The following is a 16,988-nucleotide window of genomic DNA, read 5'->3' on the forward strand; positions in this document are numbered from 1 at the left end:
GAGTGTTGGTAGGGCTTATCCAAGAATCACAGAAGCTCTGGTTCTGTGGACCACCTTTGCCATGGGGACAGCATCTTCCATTTGAGTTCCCCCATCTGCCTCCGGGGGAACTATCTCTATGTGAGTCTTGAAAAGGACTCTGACATTTGTGGAACCACATTTTTCTACCTCCCTGTTGATACTTTGTGAAAGGTCTTTGAGGAGTTGAAAAATGTATGCCCATGGCAGACAGGGTCTTTCCCACTTGATCATATCTGGAGAGGGTGTCCTTTATATTGGGGCCAAATAAAGAAAATCCATCAAAGGGAGAATTAATGAACAAAGACTTAAAGTGCTCCACAAAATCACATAGTCACATCCAGGCATGTCTCCTGATGGCTATGCCTGAATCCACCAGCTATGAGGTACCTTCTGCTACATGGGAGATCAGCATCATGGACTCATTAGAAATCAACTGGAGGGTGGCAATTTGTGAGGAGACTGTGGACCCAGAAAGAAATTTTGTAAGGCTCTTTGGTCAAATCAGTTTGTAATCTCGTAAAATATGCCAGGTAATTCAGTGAGTGCAGGCCAAATGTTACTGAAGCATACACATGCTTACCAAATCTGACCAAGGCCCTGGACTCCCTTTTAGGGGGATGAACAGAAGAACTCTATTCCGCAAGCTCTTTTTTGATGACTACCGCCACAACCATGACATCAATCGGGACCACTTTGCTCTATGTGCTCAGTCTTTAGGAGGACGTTAAATTTTATCAGGTCATCTAGAGATCGATTCTACAGTATCCAGCTCCTTCTACATGTGGTGAGAAACAAGATCCATAGATTGTCAGCTGGGGGAGTTACACAAGAAGTAGTTGGACCAGACTCGAAATTCTCCAGGAACACTGATTCCTCATGGGAGGGGGTATCAGATGACCAACCACCTTTTTGTTTCAGGAGCTCTAGGATGTCTCCAAAGGAGATGTCTTCAGGTGGAGATCTAAGGGACCCCTCCCCTTCATCAAAATCTGTGTCCTTCATGAGAGATTCCTCAGAGGAATCTAAGTGTCTCCTCTTATACATTCTCTTCTGAGGGGCTTCCACAGTGGGGTGATTTGGGGAAGTATCAGAAGAGATGAGGATGTCTTGAGAGACTGACTGGAGACTTGATCAGGCTGGCTGTCCCAGTGGAATGGATGAACGAGGTTCAGGGCAGAGAACTGCAGGAGGCAAAGTCATCTAATCCAAGGAGGATAGGGATGTCCCTTCTCTAGAAAAAACAGAAGACCCTCTCCACATCCTCAAAGGTAGAATGCCTGGGGGGAAACAAAAGTCGATGGCAAAGGAGCGGAAAATTCCAAAACTATCAGCTCCTGCAAACACGCAAGTACTCCATCTGAGAAGGAGTCGGACCTGAGATGTTCATCTCCGAAGCCCCGAGGGAGAGAGTTGGCTCTGCGAGCTTTGGAATCAATCCCAATCCCCACCGACCCAGTGCCCACTCTTTGGCTCTGAGAGTCTCCCTGCTCAGAAAGGCTCAGGGAAGTTACCAGAGTCAAAGAATAGACCGTCTTCACATCCATTGAGGACACCCCAGGGGTCTTGGATCGAAGTGCTCAGAAACAGTGAGTCAGACTAGAGAAGGCAGACCACTGGGGAGTGACAAAGGTTGGCTCGTGGATCTGATGTGAGTCAGATCCAGGAGCACCCCCATCTGGAGTTGAGCTCTGAAAAAGGTTCTTATCATCCTATCCGCATCAGCTTAGGATAAGCTACTGGAGGACCTAAAAGAAAATGTGTAGGAAGGAGGTCTGGAATGCCTCTGAGGGGATCCTCCAAAAAAGATGAAGGGAGCCATGAAGTTACCAGATCAAGCAAAAACTGAATTTCTTCAAAATTGTATTAAATGATTTTATAATATTCCAGCATGTTTTTATTTGTTTTAGTATTCATATGGATTTAGCTTTTCTGTTAAACAGTTAATTGGTTTATTAGTTAATTTATGAACTCACTCATCTTCATTAGTTGGGTGTGTACATCTGTATATATAAGAGTATTTGTTTGCTTAAAATATGTGTTTTTTATGCCAGAAGAAGCAATTTCAGTTGTGAAAGTTTTACTTGTCAAATAAAACAGTTTGCATTTATACTAGTCTTGTGGTTCTGGTATATCTTTTGTTTTATTAAGTTACCAGATCAGGTAGGATCCGGGAAGACTTACATTTAGAAACAACAACAAAGCTGTCAGATCCGACTTTTTTAACATTTTAGTAGGAGGTTCTGATGAAGGAGCCGATGAGGAAGAGTAGTCTGGGGACCTCTTGCCTGACTCTTTATCCTTAGAAGCTGAGTCTGGCTTCCCTTTGTCAGACTTCTTAGATGGGGTTTGACCCCCAGCTATGGAAGCAGAAGAAGTAGAAAGGAGAAGGCCCTTCAACACCAGCTTGTTTCTATCATTAAGAGCTCTAGAATTGAACCCAGAGAAAATAAATCAACCTACATCCAAATAAGCAGGTCCTAAACAATTGTGGACTTCCAAGTTAGGCATTTTATGCCCACAGGTAATGCAGTTGTTAAACCTGGTAGACCTCGGCCATAACTACAAAAGGAAGAGATTTGTAAATAAAGAATTTTTTTAAAGACAAATAAAAGAAAGAAATAGATAGAAAGAACTACCAACAATAATAGTGTAAAGGGTACTATAAAGAGTAAGTATAAGTTTTGAAATAAAAGTGTACCAACGATAGTACTTTAGAGAAATATCAATAATTCTGTAGCTAAAACACAGGAATTTCCTAAGCGATATTAGAAAACTGGCAAGGGAGAATGTAAGATTAGATATCACAATAAAGCATTTCTGAGATATAACTCACAAAAGTTTGAAATAAACTCCCAAAGCTCAAGAGCAACAGGATCCGCTTCTGAAGCTGAATGGTGGCAAACGAAATCAGAGGTATGTTAGGTTGGTGGGACATCATGGGTAAAGGGAGAAGCTCAGGAGTTTTGGGGTCCAAAGATGTAGCAGAAGTGGCCAAGTTGGAAAGAGTCTCAGATCTAAACCCATTAGTTGAGGAATGAATGAAAAGAAAAGCATCAGATAAATTGTTTGCAAAACTAATTCTGATTTTATTATCTGTTTTCAAATTATTACTGCCAGGCTTGCTTGTTCCATGTTCCAGTTCAGTGCAGTACTGTACATTATAAGTTGCAAAACTACTACTTGGAGGAATGTCCAAAAGGATAGCTAAATTCTCTTTTTCATTTCTGTCCTTCTTCCTTTATAATTAGGATCAAATACCTTGCACTTCAAAAATGTGCCCCAAGTGCATAACCTAAAGTAACTATGGCTAACTTCTCTTTAAGAAGAAAAGTGCAGACCAGAGTTCAAATTTGGCTGAATGTAAATCTTTGAAAGATTGCAGAAAAAAGATCATCTCCAGTGAATGGTCCTGGTTTCATATGTTCTTCATGTACCACAGGATTTTAATCATTAGGGGTGCAGTACCTTCAGAATTTTCCTGGCCATTAAATGATTTTTTTTCATGATCAGACTGAATAATTCCATCTTCATTTAAACCTTGCACTGTGGAAAGATGTAATGCAACTCTGGATGTCCTTAAGACAGTCCCCTAAAGGAAGGCTAAAAGGCAATGCAGCAAATTGGAAATGGAAGTAGCCCACTCCAAATCTCAGAAATGTCTTAGCAGACTATAAGAGATACGAGAGTAGGGATTCAGCAAGTCCAGAGTCACTCGAAAGATATCTTGTTACAGCAATGGAAAGCTTGTAGCATCAATGTTATTAGCTGCCCGTTGTTTACTTTGTGATCAGGGCAAACATTGAGTAAAACCCTTAATACCTTCAGAGTCTCTTTAACCAGTTCTATGTTCACAGTGGCATGGTCAAAGGGATTTTCTGCTATACAGCAGGAAGGATATGACCTGGAATTTGGTTGATGCATAATTCTGTGCAAACTCCTTTATACTAACTCTCTGGCCCACACTTAGATGCCATGAAGAGACAGTCCACCTCTTGTTTCCATTACATCCCATTAGTGAGTTCAGGAAGCTCTATCCTGCTGAGAAACTGCACTGGGGTGGCTGCTGCTGCTGCTGTTGCCTTCTGTCTTTGTGGCTAAGATTTCATTTGACTCTTTATCTTGATCCAAACCTGCTGCTGTCTATTTGTAAAATAACCAGTTTTTGAAGGGTGAATCCTACAAAATTTGCAAATTGGAGAATGCATTATTTGCTTAACATTCTGCTTGGTGTAGATCGACCCAAAGAGGAAAGCTTCATCTATACCTGATTTAAAGTTTCTTGGTTTTTACTTCAAGAAATATTGGATGTTTAGTCCTTTTTGCCTCCTTATAACTGTGCCAGAAACAAAACATGAAAAACAGGAGGCATTACTTCATCAGAATCATATTTAACCACACATGATACTTCACCAGATGTTTAGGTGAATTTTGGCTGTTTTTTCCCAAGGAAAGAGACATCCACAATTTATTTAATTATATCTAAAACATAGCAGTGATTTGAGATTGGTACTCTGCCATATGGGTCTAATGTTTTATAACACAGACACACCATGAAGTGTACTGTCTAAATGCCCTTAAGGCAGGGCTGACACGTTCCTTTATGGGATTCTAGCCCTATTAGGTATACTACTGAAGGCTCAGACACCAGGTTTTTATAAAAGTAGCTGGTTTCCTCAAGCACTCAGTAAAGCCTGTCAGACTTTTCAGGAAAAGGTAGCTTACCATCTGGTTCCTTTCCCACTACAATGAAGATGTCATGACAGGAATCAATAAATAGTTGTAATTCTAGAAGTGTAGGCTTAACGTTCAGAAGTCAGACATACCATTCTTTACAGGATGGCAGCTTTTTTCTGACCACTTAAACTGTTCTTTCATTAGCTTATTCATATCATAATAAAATACCTTCAGTTGTGAAAAACTGGAAATAAGGAATAATCATTACTGTCCATATAACAGTGAGTGGAAGACATCAGGTTAGAACAGACTTTAGTGCATTATCTTACTACTGAGCCTCGGATTCTAAAGATGGGTGCATGTCTGTACAGCTGTCTCCTTCTTCTTTTGTTGTCAATGACACAGAAATCTCAGATATTTATGGAACCAATGCCAAATTCTGGGATATTTACACCTCCAGCATCCAGAAGGCAAGCATGTAGCCCTTGTCAGCTGCTTTTGAACATCGGCCTCCCTGACATAAGGTTCTCAGACCTCCTCATAATGACCATAATAAAATAAGTCTGAGAGGGAGAAGAACAAAGACCAGTGGACTGGTGGTCTCTGCAGCTAACTCCAGTGTAGCGTAATGATTCAAGCTAGACATATGGGGATCAGTAACCTGGTAGGAAATGTTCTTACATCAGTTCTAATTCTTCATAAGGAACCTGTTTTAACTTCTGCTTCTTCTTTTGAGATATTTCCTTTAAACTCTTAAATGAATAGTGAGTACTTAGGACAGGAAGGGAACTTGAGTAGGGTTCAACCCATAATATAGATAGATATAGTCATGTGCTACCATCCACCCAGATACATAGACCCATGAATACCTGTGGCCTGTACCATAGCAGAGTTTGTATACTCTGCAGTTTAATTGTTTTTTTTTGGGAGATCACACTTATTTCCTATTATGCTTTAACCATCCAACAGATTTAGAGACATTCGAGTGAGATATAGAAGGTAGAATAAAAATATCTTGGAGGCTCTTATGCTCCAAAAAATAAGGGAAGAAACTTAGCCCTCCTAGCCAATGCATATTTATTAAAAGAAAAAGCAAGATTGAATATCATAGCCTCCCCCCTTAACTAAATAAATAAATAAATAAAATAAAAATGCACTGGTGCTGGGAAGGTTTTGGGGGAATATGACAGCCAGCACTTGCTGTTGGCTTTCCTAGGAGATGTTTATTCACAGCAAATCAAAAAAAAAAAGTCTGAAGCAGGAATAATAATTTAAAATTATTAACAAGTCTGCTGAGAAAAATAAGATCAAAATAATATGACACAGTGAGACTAGCAGTTCACTTCATATTGCAAAATTACAATAAGAAATGAACAATTTACTTCCTAGACCAGATGTGTCCAACCCGCGGCCTGCAGGCCGCATGCTGCCCTCAAAGCTCTTCCATGCGGCCTGACACCTTTAAGTGCAACTTCAGTGTACGCATGCACCAAAACACTTTTTTCTTTTGTTTTTCGCACCCATGACCTGTAACCGCAACATTGGTGTGCACTTGCACCAAAGCACCCTTCCCGTTTTGTTTTTTTCTTACCGAAGTAGGATCTGTGTGTTCGTAGTTAAGAATCTGTGTGTGTATGTGTTCATGCTGAAGAGGATAATATGGATTTGCCATCATTGTCTTTGAAAGGGACAGCACCTAACTGTATTAATAGGTAAGAACCAGATAAACTCCTGCTGTTGCTGCTGTGATTTTTTTTATACAGTATTTACTTTCAGACAGAGAATCTTCATCTCATAGTATGTGCTTTCAAAACAGATGTCAGTCATGTTATGGGGGCCTACTATTTTAGTTTAACAATCTCCACTTTAAAAGTAGTATTTTTTTTCTGGTTCTTGTGCATGTAAACTTATTCATAGGTTCATAGGTTTATAGGCTGATGCTAGGCTATCTGCCCTAGGGCATTTATAAGCCTAGCCAGAGTGTGTTTGGCTTTTGCCACCCTTTTAGATTAGTTGACTGTGCCTTTGCATAGTAGGTCACAGAAGAATAGCCCTTTTAAGTTTAGTTTACTGTGCCTCTGTCTAGTGGGACACAGAAGAGATCCCAGGGGCAAACCTACGATCTCCCATCCACTCGTCAAGATTTCTCTTGAAGAGGGTCATTGAGGGGCTCTGTCTAACATGGATTGGGATTTTGTTCCAGGGTGAGGGGAGCCTCTGGGATATAAATCTGTCCCTCCAGCATGTCCTATTTATTTCTGTGCTGAGGTTTAGGTCCCTGGAGTGTGTAGCTCTAAGGGATTTGGATTTCCTGAGGTGGAGCATGTCCATTAATTCAGGGTTGGATATGGCTTTATACGTCAGGCATAGATCGCCTCTGAGTAAGCAGTAAGCAACTGAGTAGAGCTGGAGTTTCTTTAGCCTAACTGAATAGGGCATCTGTTTGAGTCCCTTGATCCTCTTGGTGATGTACTTTTGGGGTCTTTCCAGTTGCTGCAGGTGTCGGGTAAGGTACATCCCAAATGGGGCATTGTATTCAATTATGGGCCTGATGAGTGATGACTAGAGGGGCACAATGACCTCTCTTGATCTAGATGTGAACCCTTTCGTGATAAGGTGGGCTATATAGAAGGTCTTTCTAACCACTTTGGCAACGTGATTGTCAAAGGAGAGATTGCTATCTACTTGGGTCCCCAAATCCCTAATTACTTCTTCTGTACTTAACGGATTACCACCTATGTGGTAATTTGTGGGTACTTTGTTTTTTTCCAAAGGGGATGACTATGCACTTTTTGGCATTTAGCTTTAGGCCATATTCTCATGTTCTCATTCATTTCAGAGCACACAAACTTATTCAGCTACAAGAGTTAACATTGCTCTCTACATACAGACACTTTTAAGTGCATTTGTTAAACAAATAAATGTATTTCAACAGTTGCAAACAGCATTGTGTATGGCTGTATGCCATTTTCAAACTTCTGTAATGATTTATCATTGGCTTTCTACTCTTCTATTTAGTAAAAATTATTAAATTGCAGAAAATGGACAATAGCATGTCAAATGGCGGTAAACGGTGGTATCACTGTGTGCTTCTCAGTCATTTATCTTGGTAGGGTAGCTTCTATGCAGAATTTATAACTTCCTTTCCTGTCAATGTGGGTTTTCAGTAGTTCCTGTGGATTTATTCCCACATCCCCTATGTGAATTGGAAACCCTCCAAGTTAATAATTGGTGTATGTGGTTCTCACCCAGGAAAGTTTCTATCTTAACATCCATTAAGTGCTTCAGATGGACTTTGGTTCCAGTGACCCTTAATTGCTTTGTGGGTTTCTGGAGTGTAAATGAATGCAGAAAAATGAACAGTTTGGAGCGGGTATGAAGTCTGCGTGAGTAGATGAAAGTACTTGTCATTATTCTAAATAATTTCAGTAAAGACAGCAGCCAGACTGTTTTTTTTTTTTTTTCTTTTTTTACACAACCAAATCTGTACAAAAGCTTCTATTACAGTCTAAATATCAGCAGTCATGTACATGAAGGATCTGCTTTCACTCCTCATTTTAATCTACTTAACTCTATGACCACACAACAGCAACCCAGGTGAAATGTATGTGTGCATGAGAGAGAGAGAGTGCTGTACTGAATTAATATACCTGTCAATGGCACAAATTTTCCAAGAGTGTCTGGATTTCTGCCTCATAATATTATGTTTGCAAGTTCTGACATTCAGGCTGAATATATCCATAGCTTTTACAAGTCCTTTTCCTGCTCAGCTGATATTATTTGAAGATGTACAAATCAACAGACATGGCTAATCAGCATGGATTTGTATGGGTACCTGGCGATAGGATACTATTAATGGGGAAAGAGGTGACCAAACAGAGATCACAAACCTCTCAACCACATAGATTTTTGCAGAATGTCCAGAATTTTGGTCATGTTTGGCTTGTTTTTCATAACATCGTGGTTTTCTGGCATAGTAGTGGCAAATTATTAAAGACTAAATTATAAAATAATGACAGTCATTTGAGTTTCAGTATTCATACCCTTCAGAAAATGTATGATAATGCAAAACATGTTATTATATCAACTTTTTAAGTCTGTAATAGCAATATTTAAAAACTGTCCCTATTTTGGAGCCTTTGTCCCACTTTTATTTATTATGGCTTTGTCCAGATTTTATGCTTTAAGAGGTTGAGAGGTATGAGTGCACCCAGTGGAACAGTGGAAAATAAGTGGGTAAATTGTATTAGCGGTCAGACTGACACAAATGTCCTATTTGTATTGAGTATAAACCTATAGACATGATCTACAAATGATGCAGACTTTCTAAGCTTTATGGACATTGTTCATATAATGTGTGGTGATGTGAGGTTTTTTTGCCATTTTCTTGCAGACAGACTTCACAGCATTACTAAAATTGTTAGCAAATTCAATACTTTAATTCTGATAAAGTGAAGCTTCAAATGTCTGGTAGGCTGTTATACTATTGTACCCCACATAAGCAGTTTTGAAATAACTGGTGTAACTGAATTCAGAATTCTAATTAGGACATTGAATTTTTATATGATTAGTATATTGTTAAATACCAATGCCCTATTTAAATTAATTTGATAAATTATTTAAAGGTAATATAGTGCTTTTTAATGTGTCTCTTGTGATTGCAGCTTGAGGGTGGAGAAGTACTTAAGGACTGATTTATAGAATTATATTGAGGTTTTGTGTGATGGAATATGTCAGCATGTCATGCTGAACTGTGTGTTGGTTGTTAGTTGCAACACATTTTTCTGTATAATATTAGTTACTATGGTACCTTGGCTACTGTAAGTGTGTGTGTGTGTGTGTGTGTGTGTGTGTGTGTGTGTGTGTGTGTGTGTGTGTGTGTGTGTGTGGGTGGGGGGGGGGGTCTCCAGGGGGTTTTGCAGGGAAATGCAAGGGTGAGTTTGAACTGCCAGAAGTATATTGCTTTTTTTTTCTATTTTAATGCATCGCTTTTGCTCATCAATAAGCCAGGGTACCTTTTTGGCTAGGCTTATATAGGCCCTAGTGCCAATAACCTAATACCTACCTATGAACCTATGACTTGACAGATATCACTTATGGTAATTAACTGTACAAGCCCAGCAATGTGTTCCGAAAGTTAACCTCAAGGTATATTTAGAAAGTTCTTAAATGAGGCTTTTTTTTGCTATGATGGGAGAGTCTGGAACAGTAAAGTAGGACAAGGCTCGACTTGGGTTGATAATGTTAGTACCTAAAAAAGTGTAACACAAAAATATAAATCAGAAAGGCCACTTAACATAGAAGAGGAATGTGACATTATGAACAAAATATAATACACATGAAAAAATAGTTCTATTGAGCAATTATTTGCTCTGGTCTCAGCTGATAAATACAGAGGAAGAGGAGAAAACACTGTTGACAACTAAATGTTCAACTTTTAACTAATTTTTCAATTTGTTTGTGCAAGATACACAAACTCATGTATAGAAGTTGTAATCTACAGCATTTTCTATATCAAAAGTTCTCAAAAACAGTGAAGACCCCCCCCCCCCCCCGCTTCGTACAGTTGCTCCTGCTGGTGGTTCCAAGATGGAACCTATTGAAAAATGGATAGTAAAATTAAAATGTATTAGTAATCTTGAGAAAATAGGTTAGTTATAAAGTTCTGGCAAACTTGAGGCAGGCAAGAATGACAGCTATAGACAGAAAATGGCTTCTGATTGGACTGATAAAGTCAGTGCTGACTATGGAAAATAACAGAGGTCATTACATCTGGCTAGTAAGGTTGTTATAACTGGCTGTTTTTTTTTAACTAAATAATAATGTGATTGTAATCTGTAGTTTTTTTGACTGAGCCCAGAAACTAATAAGACTAAAATTTAGACTGAATACTAGTTGGTACAAACTAGCCATCTGCTAGGAAAGAACAGTAATGAAGTGCACCATGCATAAGGATTACACAAAGTATGGATTCTTTATATTTTGAATCATTACTAAACAGTGCTAACTACATAGCAACTTTTATATAGTATGCGCATTTGGCAAATGCAAGTTGAACAATTAGTTAAAAGTTGAAAAAATGAGTTGTCATCAGTGTCTTGTCTGTTACAGCATGCTAACAATGTGTATAAAAGTGCAAGAATGAAACAGAAAAAGAAGTACAAACTATTGCTGAAAGTGCTTAAGGTTTCAGTGTCTTATCACCTGTTATCTCTGCACCCTTCAGTTTTGGATTTTACATGGCTTCATGCTTACCCTTTTTATAATAACTTGACGGCGAGTGTTCAGCAATCAGCAGACATGTTTGAGCCAATTAGGGTTAGTACTGGTTCCTTTATTTCATATGGTGGCACTGTTTACCTGCACCCTGGTGCTACCAATGATATACTTGCTTTTCATCTACAGTTTCCATGTAAAGCTTTCAAAGTGTTTCTCTGGACAAGATTAAGATGGTAACGCATTTGCATGCTTTATGAAACAAGCTCACAAACTGACCCTTTGTGTGTGGTTTGCTGAAAAATCTAATGATGAGTAAGTTCCTCTGAGTAGAACAAATTGTGTAAATCAGCCTTTGAGAGGGAGAAGTTTGTTTAATCCTCCTCTGAACCCAATTATGAGATTATTTGAAAAACATGAGAGAAAGACATTAGGGATAGCAACCACAGTAAGAAAAAAAGGAAAATATCTGTACAATCTTAAACAATATGAATGGCTGATTCTCAAACAATTGTATTAAGATCACAATATTAGAGTTAGGAAAACAGATAATGGGGGGGGTGTCCTTATGTTAACTGTGGACTACACAGGAAAAAATGCCAGGGTTGTTGAACAATAATGACACATATGAGAATGTTTCTTGTCATGAAATTAATGTAGCCAGAAGGACAATGATGTGTGGACAGAGGAATGTTTAATGAAAGGTTATATAGATGCTGGTTTAAATAACTTTTTCAAAGTAGCACATCCCATAATACCCAGCATTTTGGGTATATCAAAAGTCCACAAAAACAGTGACAAGCCCAGCTTCATCCTGTTGTTGTAGTGGTTCTAAGATGGAAACTATTGAAAAACAGATGGATAATAACTTAAAATGTATTATTAACTGATTTCCACACAACCTAGTTGCTTCATGACATTTTTAGATGCAGATAAGAAGTTGCAATTTTTAATAAGTTCAGTTTTGGTGACTGTTGATATCAAAGATCTATTTAATGTGATCTCTCACAAATTGGCTTTGCATTGGCTTAAAGAAGTACTGCAAACACAGGATTATTTGAATCGAAGGGGTATTTACTTACAGATAAAATCAATGAAGATGGTTCTATTTAAGAACTGTATAGTGTTCGAGGAAGAATATTGCTGTCATCTTCCAAGTGTGGTTATGTGCACAGCTTGCATTCCCACAGGCCAAGCGGATTCTCCTTTACTAGGTTGACTACTCCTGTTTTGTGACTAAACATTCGATTTTATCCCAGTGCTGCATGTGGAATTTATTTTTCAGCCTTGGTCTGCTCTGCTGCTTATACTGTGCTTGTGGACTTATCGAAGTCATACTTAGCTGTGGAGCATTTATCCCCTGGAGGTGTTGTTTTTTGTTTATTAAATAAATTGTGGGTTTTTTTCAGTTCTAGGAGATCAGGTGTTTTTATTCAAGTTATTCTATTTTGGATACTCTCGGCAATCATTTTGGTTGTTTTTGTATTATGTACTTATGTACTACAATACTTTTTATCTCATAAAAATTAACAATGAAAAAAAATGTTTGCATCCCCATCCCCCTTTCGTAAAAGCTTTATACCACTTCATAGTCTTTTTACATTCTTTTCAATCTATAATATTATTCTGGCAAAATATTAGGAGAAGGTAAGATGAGGGTATTGGATAGTCTTTTCATGAAATAAATATAACCAACCTATCTTTTCCAAGTATACAACTTTTATTTACTTTCTTCAGCACATTTTTTACCTTTCTCAAAGCAATCCCCACCACATTTTTACCATGAGGTATTCCACTATCCCCCTCCTTTCTCTACTTTCAAATTTACTTTCCAGAAATTTCTCTACTTATCTTATTTTATTTTCTTGCTTCACATCTATGCTACCACTATCTGTCAGTAATCCTAATAGATACCATTTCCTCCTGTTATATATTAAGGAACATGCCAGTTCCTTCTTACATATTTTATGTAAATTATATTTGTATAGTTTATATGTGTATAAATTATTATTAATTTGCTGCCTCCTTTAATAGCTAAACACTCTGTTTTTTAAGCAAACACAATTCTCAGGCCTTTGTTTGAACTGCTTGTTCATTTTCTCTATCTAAAACACAATATTTCTTCTCAGATCTTTCTTTCATTTATCTCGTTTCTTAATGTTCAACCCACTCCCAGTCAATATTCATTCTATGATATTCTTAAAGTGCCCTTGCCATTATACTGAATCATCAAGAAATTCTCTCAGGTTAAAACAGTCTTCTCTCAGAAACTCAAAACACCCATTGTACTTCCCCTTTAGTAAGAGTGAAGTCTACAATTTCATCTTTCCCATAACTAAAAAAATAAAATGACCATCATCCTTTTTCATGTGTTTCTAGTTTGGCACTTTCCCTTGCTGCAATGCATCTTATTTCTTATCAATCAACATTTCCTTCTAACCTGCAATCCAATTTACTACAGATTATTTCTTTCTTTTATCTATCTGGTTAACTTTAGGGGACAGGATTTTCATTAAATGTATTTCCCTTCAATTTCTTTTTCTCTTTCTTCCTTACTTCCTCCTAAGTTACAATTTTCTCTCCTTCCTTCCCCGATAATATATTTGCTCACCTCAGACATTCAAAAGCTGTAAAGAACAAAAACAGAAAGCAGTCACAAAAACTTATATTTTTTATATATGTCTATTACTTTAACTCCTTTCTATATTTTTTTCAAACAAAAATGAACAATATCTTGTAACCTGCCTCCCCTTCATACCGTCACCATTTCTGTCATATATGTTTTCAGTGATAGATGCAGTAGTCTGTCCTACCACATTATGTCCATATTTTCCAGTACTATTGCATTTTTCATTATTTATTGCATATCAGTCTTTTATATTGTACAGTTCAGTCAAAAATAGTCCTCTTGACTGCATTCTGTCCATCTAGGTATACATTCCTGACTAAAGTCTCTCTTTTCTACAGACAACATGCATTGTCTTCATGTACTTGTTTTCAATTACTGTTCTGTTGTCTAGGAACTAAATCTATTTAAGATATGTCCTTTATACCACACAATGTCCCTACAACCTTTACAAAATCACTGCATTTTAATATACACTAGCTGTCCATGCTCCATTTTTAAATTAATATACAATTCCCAACTCCTTTATCAGATATAATCTTCAGCTCTGATGTTGTTCATAGTACACAAAGACTCCCATTACCTCTCCTTCCACCAGTGCCACTTTTCTGAACAGTGCCTTTAACCATCTGTGCTTATTCACAAAGAGTTCAGTGCATCCAAAATCCTTTCAAGATGCCATTTGTTTTTTCCTTTCTCAATGATCAACAAACAGACATCTTTTCCACTCATTTCGAAAGTAACATCAGAGTATTACTTGATAGGCATATTTATAATTGTACAAAATTCTTCAGCAACAAACCCCAAAGACTTAATTACTTTACACCACATAAATTGTCTATTAGTAAGTTCTGGACAACCTTCTACTGCCTTCAGTACACCACAATCCTCCTTGTAATCACCATTTTTTTGGGTCAATGAACCAACATCACAGACACATACTGACACTTCTCTGCTATTCCTTGTTGCGGCCCCTCAATAACCACTTCCTTATTCTGGCATCTGATGTCACATGCAGTGCTCAAACTGCCTAATATCTATTATCACCTGTGCTTTGCTTATTCCTTCTACTCTGCACTCCATATTCTCCATCACTTGAGATGAATGAGAATATAAAATATGTCCCTATAAGCTGGACATTTCATCCAGCTCTGTCATCTCCTATACAGTCAAACCACCTTTGATTTTCTCAAAAACAGTTAAATCTCTTCTGCCTCAGATGCTATAACTCCATTTTCTGTACCAATGCAGATAGCCTCTGCCACTCCTTCTATCTGGGATCCTCCACCCTTAATAGAGAAAGCACCTCTTTAGCACCCCCTTGCAAGGAACAGACGAACTTACCTAGTGCCCTGGTGAAATTACTTCTAGTCATATACATATACACAACACACATACACACACACACACACAAACAAACACACACACACACACACACACACACATACACACCTGTCTGGGCTGCACTGAACTTGTGGTACAGAGACACATCAGTGCACCACATCAATTTGGCTAACTAAAGATATTGTTTCGACTCAGCTGAAATGGCAGGCATTCATTCATCAGTCTAACGAACATTTAAAGTACAATCAGAGTAAATTTCTCATTATAGAATAGTAAAAGCAGAAGAAAGTGTTTCTCACCACCTCATTAAAGAAGAAATATTTCTATTCTTGGCTTTGCTCCAGACATTATGTTTATTAGCTGAAACCCTGAAACCGTATCTTTGCTAAAAAAAAAAAAAAACAGGATATGGTACATTACCTTGCAGCCCCCCCCCCCCCACAGTTAAATATAAGCGTGTTTACACCTTATTTATTCAGTAAGTTAAAACAGAAATGTTAGCATGCACTACATCCAGTGAGACAGTCACTTTACAGGTATTGGGCAGAATGTGCATATGACCTCAGTTGCTAGACAGTACCAGTATGTGTTAAATTTGCTGTCCGCTTATGACTGTAACATCATATGAGGTGGTTAGTGTAAATGTCTCTGATTTACTCTGCCATATGTCTGGTAACTTGCCACTTAAATTATTTTTACCTGTTTTTTTTTTTTTTTGCCTTTTTTCCACAGTCTTCAAGGTACATCAGTAGGAATCAATGGTGCCAAGGCTTTGGCAGAAGCATTAACAGTCAACCAGAAGCTTTCAGTACTGGAGTAAGCAATACCCTATCATTTTAGGCAACTCTTTGAAAGTAGAAATGGAAGTGTGGAATGACAGAAATGAAGCCCAGTGTGATAAGTACCACAGACATATATACATATTAAATATACCTGCTAAATAAATGAAAATGATTCACAAATCATGCTGCTATATTTGTGTTGTTATCCTTCATGTAGCTGTGCTTACAGTTTTCTTCATCCTAAGCCTCTTAAAGCCCAGTGATAAAATTACAAAAATGCACAACAGATGGAAAAGCACACTGGTGTGATACAAGCAGATGAGACCTAAAGGATATACCAGTGTTTTAGCTATATGTTTTCTGAATGCGTGTGACTATTTACGTTTTACTTTATGGGTACATTTAAACCCAACTCGCTGCAGGCATATATCCCATGGGCCTCCACTACAAGTAGTTTTAAGGTATTACACAGTGAAAACTCTAGCTTGGCTTGTCCTTTCTTGCAGTTTTTACATATTTGACATAGGGATATAAAGGTCTACTTTGCACATGCCAGCATCCCCAGTAAATGACTTTTATTGCAGGACAAGTGCAATCACCTTCTAAATTTGAGATATTACAAGTATCTTTCATTAAATATTTTTGGGTTTGGACAGCTACATAGCTTTTATGATGGGAAAAATGTACCAGGAAGTAAAATGTCAGAGACAGCCTGAGACAGCAACATTATTTCCATGGAATTACTGATTTATCACAGAACATCTTTTATAAGCCACTGCAAACTTGTTAAAGATGAGTGCTTTTTTAATAACTACGTCTACATTTAATGATGCAAAACAAAATTGTATTTACTAGCATATTTTTGGAATTAAAACAGAATTAACTAAAAGCTTAAGTTTTTTTCTGGGTTTCAGCAAGTAAACGTGCTTGACCAATATATATCACAGTCAACTACAGACAAATAAATACAACTATATTATGATCCAAAATTGGTAAAATAAATAAATAAACTTGTTAAAAGCTTCCTTAGCATGAGACCTGATTGCAACAATGACTAGGGGTGCTTAACAAAGCAAACAGTAGACAGAGATGGATAGAAAAGAACTGGGACAGAAGGTAAAAACACATTTTTAAAAGCTATTAGAACTTCACTATGTCAAACATACAAACATACAGAAGTGTCTAACAGCTTTTAAAAGCTATTTTACCATCTACCAGAGGAGCAGTTTTTTCTGCCTACTGTACCTCTCAGCTGACCCTGGTTATACAGAATATTCTTGATTTTGCTTCATATCACTGCCCTGCTCTGCTTAACTTTTATTTTT

The 16,988-nt window shown here is 37.7% G+C and overlaps 1 protein-coding gene across 1 annotated transcript in view; it reads left to right on the forward strand.

Moving 5' to 3' along the window:
- Positions 1–16,988, forward strand: part of NLRC3 (NLR family CARD domain containing 3) — a 778,434-nt gene that overhangs the window by 658,009 nt on the left and 103,437 nt on the right. Inside the window, exon 16 of the mRNA XM_044089322.1 lies at positions 15,614–15,697. Within this exon, the coding sequence (XP_043945257.1) occupies positions 15,614–15,697 (84 nt within the window). The remainder of the gene's footprint in view (positions 1–15,613; positions 15,698–16,988) is intronic.

Source organism: Protopterus annectens, chromosome 12.part0 (genome assembly GCF_019279795.1).
Source record: "Protopterus annectens isolate FY-2018-M chromosome 12.part0, PAN1.0, whole genome shotgun sequence".
Taxonomy (NCBI): domain Eukaryota; kingdom Metazoa; phylum Chordata; order Ceratodontiformes; family Protopteridae; genus Protopterus; species Protopterus annectens.